General features: G+C 36.0%; 1 protein-coding gene across 1 annotated transcript in view; it reads left to right on the plus strand.

Annotated features, from left to right (window-relative positions):
• The window catches only part of LOC145259231 (uridine-cytidine kinase-like 1), a 124,690-nt gene extending 115,850 nt beyond the window's left edge, over positions 1-8,840 (plus strand). The window contains exon 5 of the mRNA XM_080117072.1: positions 8,718-8,840. Coding sequence (XP_079973198.1) covers positions 8,718-8,840 — 123 coding nt within the window. The remainder of the gene's footprint in view (positions 1-8,717) is intronic.
• Positions 8,841-10,221: the final 1,381 nt, after the last annotated feature.

Here is a 10,221-nt window from a genome sequence, read left to right on the forward strand (position 1 = left end):
GTTCTTCCAGGCTAGAAAGAATTGATGCCTTTATAGTAAAAGCAACGCCTGATTCCCTCTTACATCCATCCGCTCTACCACTCCAGAAAATGGAGTAGGCCCCAGCCAACTCAGAAAACTGTCCCTGGTCTCAGACAGAGCAACTATGTCCATGTCATAACATTGAAGTTCCTTAGATACAAGAGCAGATCTATGCTCTGGACGCGTTATTGCTGACGGTAAGTCAAGCAGCGTCCGCACATTCCAACAGCCGATGGTCATTGTCATATATTTCTTTGCAGTAGCATGATAACGACCGGGTCCAGGCTGTGGAGCCCTGAAACACCTGCCGGGCCAGGCCCTGGAAATTCCAGTTCCCTTATTGCCATTTACGTTTATAATAAATTTTCCAACTTCATTGAATGTTTTGCCGTTTTAGGCTACAGCCAGCCTTTTTTGCTATAAAGATACACGAGATGGTAAAAAGTGTAATTTATATTGAGCAATGCCTGTGCATGAGGATTGTTATAGTGGGGAAAGACTTTGCACCGAGACAATCCCACTCTCTAAACAACTGCCACATTGATCCAAAAAGAAGAGCAAGTTAACATCATTGGATGCAGCAGTCATCACAGGTTTTATACCAGAGTTTTCCTTCTCCTAGGGAGGTTGCCTTCACTACGGCTTACAGAGCCCTCTCCACCCACCATGCCATTTGATCCATGACTGGAACTTAGGTTGCTGGGCACCAGAGCATATTCCACACGCCGGTGGGTCATATATACCGCAGCTTACAGGGCCTAAGCTCCTCTGGATACATACATATATACATACATACATACATTAATACATACATACATACATTTAAACAGACAGGTGAGATGGATATTATAGATGATCACAGAATATAATGAATTTTTACTTAAATCTTAGTGGAAATGTATTATTTTGTTTAAACAAAAAATACCTTTACTAAAGTTATGGTTTTTTGTAGTTAAAAAAAAAATGCACGAATTTATTTTTTGCTTTTTTATGAAAATAAAGCATCGTAATTTGTAACAATAAAAAATATATATTTAATTTTTATAGGATCATTACGGAAAAAGCTCCTAAAGTCCATATTAATGAATTCGATATAACTCAAAAAAAAATTTAATTTCTTGAACTACCGATATTATCATTGAATTAAGCATTGTTTATCTAATATTTTCACACAAAAAAATTATGATTACAAAAAATATTTCAACTTTTGTTTTTGAATTACAGGTTCTCCATAATTTTTATATGTACGATTCTAATATTTTCCTTGCTTGAATGAATGTGAAACTTTCGGCATAACAAAATTTTTATATAAACTTGAAAAAATAAACCTTTTTTAATTTAAAAGCAGGAACATAGAAAAATAATTAAATTAAAAATGGTAAAAATTAGACGAAGGTTCATGATAAGAATGTACGCGTACATAGCTGGGAGAAAAAAAGAACAACAGCACTCCATACCTCCCTTTAACTACCTGGCGTCATTTTCAGACAGCCTTTCGACTGTCTGAAATTTTGGGCTTCTATATAATTCATGTTACAAGGAATTTGTTTTCTTTCAGTTGGACAAAGCGAGAAGCTATTTTTGTACAAACAGGGTGTTTTTTTTAATTATTTAATTCAATATCTTAGGACTTTACTAAATAACTTCGAAATTGACCCAGAAAACAAATATTTATCTTTCAAAGGATTTTTACAATAAATGACTTCAAAATTTAGCTGAATTGAATTTAGCTTGCCGTAAAAACATTTTTCATAATTTTTTTTTTTTTTTTCGTATGTACAATATTTTTTTCTTTTGGAAATTAACTTTAGTCTTTAATCTTTCAAATACAATCAAAAAATGTGGGAAACCTTAAAAAAAATTATGATAAATCGGCTTTCAAATCTTTGTTCCCCTATTTTTATTCTGCCATTTTTGCCTATACCTAATACCTTTTCAATGAAGAAATGACTTCTTATTTATTTGTCTTTCTTGTTGTTCCTTCACAAAAATTTACAGCAAAAATTCGATACTTGCTTTTTTTGTGAGAAGCCAAAATTTTCTTTTTCTTGTTTTTGGCGTCCACTGCTATGTCGGCATGGCCCTTTTCTTTCTTTTTTCTGCTTTTTTTCCACGTGCTGGCTTCCCATTGGCTGGTTCAAAATTGCCATTTCTTTTCCTCTTCTGCTTCCTGTCTGGAAACTTCTGGCTCTTTATGTTTAAAAATATAATTTAATCTCAGAAGAACATGTGCCAACAAGTTTCCTATCTTAACTACTACGTTCATGGAACAAAATATGTGAATATAACAAAAGTATGTTTTTTTTTGTTTTTTTTTTTTTTCAAAAGATTTAATTTCTGTTTTTCTCAAAGTTATTGCGTTTTATTTTGGGTGTACGCACTCTTTGAGTGGAAATCTAATATCATTGAGATGAAAGATTGTTTTTCTGTGAATAGTTGCCATTCTGAGGAATTTATATAATTATTTGTGATCATTTCGTTGGAGAAATTCGTTCAAATCACAAAATTTCTCGAATTCTATGTCTAAGATCCGGAATCTCAAAACATCAAGTTTGCAAACAAAAGAGAGACTTTAAGGTTGTACTAAGTTTCTGCAATAAGTCGTCTAGAAAGTTCTAGATTCATCCTGTTAACTGAAAATCATGTAAGTGTGCTCCTATACATATGAAAAAGTTTGTGAATTTTTTAGATGAGGATTGAAAATTTGAATTATTTGGATTATCGGACTACTGTTCTCATCGTCAGTGTTATTTTCACACCATTTGGGCCGATGTAACCTCCAGCCTTTTTCAGGTGTGTCTTTCTGTCAAACTCTGGAATGTGCATGAAACTTTGAACAGAACACTTTATTTAATCCATGGATATAGCATGCTCTCGTTCCATTAGTCATAATCCGGTAGAAGTCTTAAGTAATTCTCAATTGTATTCTTAATATTATTCACAATGGGGAGTGAACCTTCAACCTCCAGGAGAGTGCAAGTTACAACTGAATTTTCCCTAGCAGTTTATTCGTTATGCCACGAGTCCACAAAGTGATGTCTTTTTCAACTACTAACAAAATATTAAAATGGCTTATTTGTTTACAAAGGAACCGAAATGCATTTTCATGGATTTAATCTCGTAATAGAATTTTTAAAAGTTCGTTTTTACTAAGAAAATCAAACACGTACAATTGAAATTTGTACTTAAGATTTGCTTCTTTAACTAAAATGAATTTATTATAAAATGATTTAAAAAGATAACACGAGAACAGTTTTCTTAGAACACTTAACTTATAATAATCGATTTTATTTGCTTTAAAATAATAGAGTAAATATTTTTAAAAAATATTTATTTTTATTATTTTCTATTCAAAACTATAAGGAAGGAAGCCTAGTCCTCCTCCCTCCAAAAAATTCATCTTTAGAACGGTCCTAAAATCTATTTTCAATTGATATTCATTTCATTATAACTAAATTTTCCTAAGTAGCATTATCTAACCCTGTTGGACACGTTTACACTGAGACTCAGTAGATGGCCCCAGAGTAGAATTATCCCTCCTTTTTGTGACGATAGATGGCGATTCAATCTGTATTATAAAAAGGGATGAACAGACCCCCTCCTCTCTCTCTCTCTCTCTCTCTCTCTCTCTCTCTCTCTCTCTCTCTCTCTCTCTCTTTAGCCATGAGATGGCACAGTTTCTTGTTTTATGGTGCTCTATTCAAGCCCCAAAATTCTATCTTGAGAGGCAAATGAAATCTATTGAGCCACTGGCTTCAGCATCGACTAGAAGACTCTCAAACCCAACTTGGCAACAGGCATACACCCATGGACTTAACAATGTAACACACACATACACTCATACTTACATATACAAATGCACTCGGTCTGTACATACAAATATTCTCCTGATATGAACTCTTAATCATTTCCCTACAAATTGGACATTTATCCTTTCCTTCATACATATGAGCTCTCTAACATTTTACTCATCCTGGCTCATATAAACACAATATTCGGTATGTAAGACTTTCCTCTGCGTGCGCACACACACACACACACACACCATTTGTTAGATTCGCTTATACACATTCTCAATGGAAACAATTTCATAGAAAACTATTATGACAGCTTCATATATCTTCCTTATATAGAGAGAGGTTTTATTTGTCATTTTAGATTTCCTACAAGAATGAAGAAAAATAAATAGAAAGATTTAGAAAAGTCCAACAGATCCCAGAACTTTCACAAAAGGTTGAGAGGGTTCTAGAATATTCTAATAGTAGGCTCTCTATAAAAGAGTTTGCTTGTTTTTGTTTTTCTTTATGCTAACCTCACAGTTGATGACATGATGGGTTCAACCTCAGCTCTAATGTGATTCCAGGGTTATGTATACCGATACTATATGGCTGACTGGGATAGCTTCCGTACATTCATATCTGATTTACCTCTGCACTCCATGTTTAAAAAGGAAGTGTACTCTATAGTATCAGATCTGACCGAATGGTTAATTGTAGGCATAGACCAATTCATACCATCTAAAAAATTACAACAAAGACCTAACAGCCAGCCATGGTTCTCCCCAGAATGTGCTGCTGCTATCGTGCACAGAAATCACTTTTTCCATAGCTACCAACGTAATAGATGCACTGAGACTAAAGCTGCTTTCAGGACTACCAGCAACCACTGTAAAACAGTAATAAAAAATGCAAGAGAGCTATATGCTCAGTTTGTTAAATCCAAGGTAGCTGATCAGCGGCTTGGTTCCCACCAATTTTGGCAAATAACAAATAGGATCCTGAACAGAAGTGTGCGTTCTATCCCAACCATTATCAATGGACCAGAGGTCATCTCGTCAGCATCAGACAAGGCCAAACTATTTGCAAAGAACTTTGCAGCTAATTCTACCCTGTGCGACGAAGGCCATCAACTCCCCATATTTCCTCCTATAACACAGAACACACTAGGTAACATACAAATATCTGTGCATGAGGTCGCCAAGCTAATCAAGAACCTTGATTTCAGTAAAGCAACTGGCCCTGACGGCATCCCAATTCTAGTGTTAAAAAAGCTTCAACCAGAACTTGCTCCCATACTTACGAAACTGTTTAAGCGCTACCTTAAGGAGAAGTGCTTTCCGACTCCCTAGAAGACCTCATCAGTTTGCCCTGTATTTAAGAATTCAGGTGATAAGTCATCTCCCTCTCAGTACAGACCAATAAGTCTCCTGTGTGTTATGAGTAAGTTGCTGGAATCCATATTAAATAGAGAAATAGTAAACCACCTCAGCAGAAACAACCTTCTTAGTGACACACAATATGGTTTCTGCTCTGCGAGATCTACCGCAGATGTGCTGACGGTTATATCTCACAGGATTAGTGAATCTTTTGACAAAGGCTTCCTTTCTAGGGCAATTGCTCTTGACATATCAAAAGCCTTCGACAAGGTATGGCATAAGGGTCTACTTCACAAGATTTCCAGGTACGGTATAACTGGAAATATTTTCTCAATCATTAAATCATTTCTCTCCGATAAGCTCATAAGAGTAGTGGTCAATGGACAAAAATCAGAGGCCTGCAGTATTAATGCTGGAGTCCCTCAGGGTTCAATCCTGGGCCCAACTCTCTTTCTGATCTACATCAATGACTTCCCTAAACACATACTTAAATCATTCATTGACATCTATGCTGATGACACGACCATCTACGGCAACACATCAAAGGCTGTAAATGACAAAGTTCTCTCTGATTCTCTCTCCTCTGATCTCGAGCGCGTGGTTCAGTGGGGGAAGACGTGGTTGGTTACCTTTAATGCATCTAAAACCAAACTCCTATCCTTACATCATCAACGCTCTGATCCCCATCTGGCATCAATTGTGATGGATGGCTCTCGTCTGGGAGAGGCCCCGTGTTTTGACAAGCTTCTGGGTTTGATCTTTACTCCAGATCTGAAATGGAACACATACATCAAGTCTGTTGGCAAGGTCGCTGGAAAGATGGTGGGATACTTCTACCGCTCCAGAAGATATCTCACTACTGATGCAATTCTCTATCTATATAAAAGCCAAGTATGTCCAAGGATGAAATACTTCTGCCATATCTGGGCAGGAGCTGCTAAAAACAGCCTATCCTGCCTTGACAGAGTACAAAATAAACTTCATGGTTTAGTGGGGGATGCCCTTTTCTCTACCTTGCAACCTCTCTCCCACAGAAGAGACGTTGCGAGCCTTTCCTTGTTTCATCGTTATTTCCATGGCAGGTGCTCGTCTGAACTCCAATCTCTAGTCCCCCCTCGCCAATCTTTCATGAAAAACACCCATCTGGCCGAATCCACTGTGAAAAATTTCCCCCACTCTATATCTGTGCCTAAATCAAAACGTGGATTCCATGAACAAAGCTTCTTTCTTAGAACTGCACGCATGTGGAACTCTGTTCCGTCTGCCTGCTTCCCACCTGACTACAACTTGGATGTGTTCAAGTCCAACGTTAACAAATTCCTAATGAACCGCCCCCTTAAGTAAACACTTCATCAAATCTCCACACTAACGTAATGTACTTGCAATAACCCTTATCCCTGAGTGGCTTCCGGGCCTTGATAAGTGGTGACCACTTTGTAAAAACAAAAAAAAAAAAACTGAAATATTTCTATGACGATAAATTTAAAATCAAAACTCAGCGAACTCTGATGTCCTTCTCAACCCCTCCCTACTACTAGATTTTCTGACTTCATCGTCAGCTTAAGTAAAATATTTTCTTTTTCTTTTTCGTTTATGTTAAATACTTTATTTGTGTGTGCGTGTGTTAAGTTAATGATTATATTGAAACTATGTGATAAGATGACATTTTCTTGTGTTGGTGATCAACTTATATTAAACTAACAAAACAAATTGAACCCATCTCGTGGCCATCTCTAAAAATTAAACAGATATTTTTATCAGAAATGTCTTAATAATCTTAAAAGTTGTTGCTGAATCGAGTGCATCGCTAAAAACAAAGCATATAACGTGCGCACCTGTGTAACGTGTGCAAGTAATTTTCCCTTTGACATTTCTTAAAAGATAAAAGTGTCACACGCTGAACATTTCAGAATTGGCAGTGATTTAACATACTTTCATTCAGTTATGAATACATTTCATTAAATGTAATAGTTCAATTTAATTTTGTGAGACTTGCATTCTAATATTTTCTTAGAAGGTATGTGTCAGCAAGGTGTTTGTTAGAAACTTCAAAGTGATATTCTTTGTAATCTTCAAAGAATAAAGAAGGAAAAACAGATTAAGGTTTTTTCTTCGCTTTTCATTTTAAAAATAATTTATTCTAATTTTTGTTTAATGTCCTGGTCGACTATGTTCAATTGTTTTGTTTTTTTAAATGGAATAACATTTTGGTAACTAACTATGAATCAACTCTGGTTTAAAGGAGAAATAAATGTTTAGTTGCCTTACTGTGACATGGGCTTTTACAGTAATCCAAAAATTAAAAACAAAAACAGCTTTATAATTAAATATTTAAGAATTAAAAAGGAACCAGAATCGTAATCAGTAATCGTATTGAAATGAGAAATTTAGAACAGTATCAGTAAGTATCAGAATCGAAAACAACATTGGAATCATCCCATCAGTGTCGAAATGTTTTATTTGAACATATCTCATAATAACGCGGGACTATGAATAGTTGTAAGAATACATTTCTTGTGAGGAATGCATCTTGAATATTATTATTATTATTATTATTATTATTATTGTTATTGTTGTTGTTGTTGTTGTTGTTGTTGCTGCTGCTGCTGCTGCTGCAGCAGCATCAAACACCTGAAAAGAGTTGTTTTTAGGTGTCAACGGTACCTATATTATTGTTTTTTTCTTGAAATTGATATATTTATATTATCGGTTAAAATGGCTCAAGTGAATGCAATTAGATATCCAACACCAGCTCAAAAGTAAATTGTAGTAGACGGTTATTTCACAAACAGATTCACTGTATATGTTCCCAGAGAAATAACTGAATTGTAATTATCTTAAGTTTTAAAATAGACGCTAGATCTAAAAGAACACTGGTTCAGCCATGCAAACAGATAGAGGAATATTCACTACATGTTTCGTCCCAAAAGCATGTAAATTCTACAGGGACTAATTTTTGTCTTTTAACTTATAGGGAGCATTGCAATTTCAATTATAAATAGAGTATGTGGGAAAAATCAAATCAGTTTAGTGAGAAACCAGTCCTACAAGTTTACAGGAAGATAAAAGTCGTTTTTAGTCAGAAATATTAATTTTAGAAATGAATTTCAGATATGAGAAGTTGGACTGTGTATGTGTATACATATTTATTAGTGTGATTATTCATCTTTATCATGTGGCATGGTTTAGCTTGTTCTGGTTAGTTAGCAAGTGAGATGACGGAGTTGTACATGAGTTTCTAAGTTTTCTTTTTCGTTTCACCTCCCTCTCCTCTGTCAAAAACATGGGAGGAGGATTCCCTTTGCCTGATTATTTCCTCGTTTTTATTGGGGTTTCTAAGTTTGCCTCGACTTGTTAAATTTAGGCTTTAAAACGATTTTCATTGATTGAAAAATATTGAGTTAACACCTTCCTGTGAAAACTCTAACATGCTTGTGAAAGTAAAGAGAAGGGCATAATGAAACAGAGAAAGAAAGAAGGTGACTTCAAATTAGTCACTTTTTGGTGTTTGTTTGAATCGCATTTCCATTCAATTGGAAAGAGATTAAAAGCAGACAATAGTAAACAATTAAAGCTGTTTTGGTTCAAAGAGTGTGAATGTTATCATGAACAAAATTATGTAGTGTTTGAAAGCTCCCAGGAAGAGGAACATTCCTCTGGTTAGTCTGTGGATAAGGAGCTGCGAGCAACACAAGTTTCTGTGGTAAAAGCATTGCGATGAACACAAGAAGTGGAGTAAAAGATAGGTTACAAGATGATAACAAGTTTGTATGCAAGAAGTGTAAGACAACGGTGACGGATGATGACTCAGATGTGGAGAAAGTATATTGCGATGACGAGGCTATTGAGATTTCCAAAGATTTGTTAGCATGGGAGCACAGGAGTGGAGAAGGTTCTAGTGTGATTGTAACAGGAGAATGTGGAGTAAATTCAGGGAACTTTTGCCATTACTAATCAGCAGAGCGTAACCACTGCTAATTAGGAATAGTCTATTAGTATGCAGTGCGATGATCAATAGAAGTAAAACCTAATTATGCGGTTGGATGCTTGCAATTCTTTCTGACTTAGGGTTTGTGGTAGAGAAAGTCATTTTTACTACGGGGTGGAATGATAAATTTGTTGCCCTAAAGAAAAGGACACTATAGCTTTATTTTAAAACTTTTATTGAAAAAAATCAATTCAAGTAACTTGATTATGTAGTTGAGCTGACATCTATTCAATGTAGCACCCTCCAGCCTCAATCACTAGCTCAGTACAGGTCTGGAACTGGGAGTATGCCTTTTCCACAAGCACTAGTTAGAGCTCGACAAATTCTCAGTGATCAGGCTGGCTTTGATGTTGTGATGTTATTGACATATGACCAAATGAAGTAGTCCAGCGGGTTCAGGTAGAGCAGTGAGAGAAGGTTACAAAGTTGTAGTATTCCTTTGGAGCCAACTTGGCTCTCTTTGGACTTGTGGGCCAGTGCAAAGTCTGCTATAACACTCAGGGTCTGCCAGTGACCACTTGATTGCACCAAGAGATCACCACACTCTTCAGCACATCCAGGTACACTTTGGTGTTGACTTTGAAACCGACTTCGAAGATCTGAGGTGCATGATGTGACCCTCACTTAAAACCACATCAAAGACTATAACTGTGGTCAGAAACTTCATTGAGCTGTATCCTCAAGCATTGAACCGTCCGAATTTGCATTTTGAGGGTGCTGGCAATGGTCCTGTTGTCATAACTTGGATCAGTAGAGGGTATGAGTTGTATAGTGGCACATCTCTGATCTTGTCTATTGAAGATTGTATCACTTTTAGACATGATAGAAGGCTCCTATCGCTCTTGGAATTTGTACACAACTGACTAACTAGTAGATGGTCTGCAACAAAAAAGAAAATCGGCTTTCATGGAACGGAAATGGAATCGTCGTCTTTTCTAGGGCGACAATTTTATCATTCCACCCTGTATATTTTCAAGAATTAAGCTCTCTCTATACATGCTAACACTTAAGCTACAAGTAGATACAGTTTAAAGCATAATAAAACTTTGAAATAAAA

Source organism: Euprymna scolopes, chromosome 34 (genome assembly GCF_053919585.1).
Source record: "Euprymna scolopes isolate OS-2025 chromosome 34, ASM5391958v1, whole genome shotgun sequence".
Taxonomy (NCBI): domain Eukaryota; kingdom Metazoa; phylum Mollusca; class Cephalopoda; order Sepiida; family Sepiolidae; genus Euprymna; species Euprymna scolopes.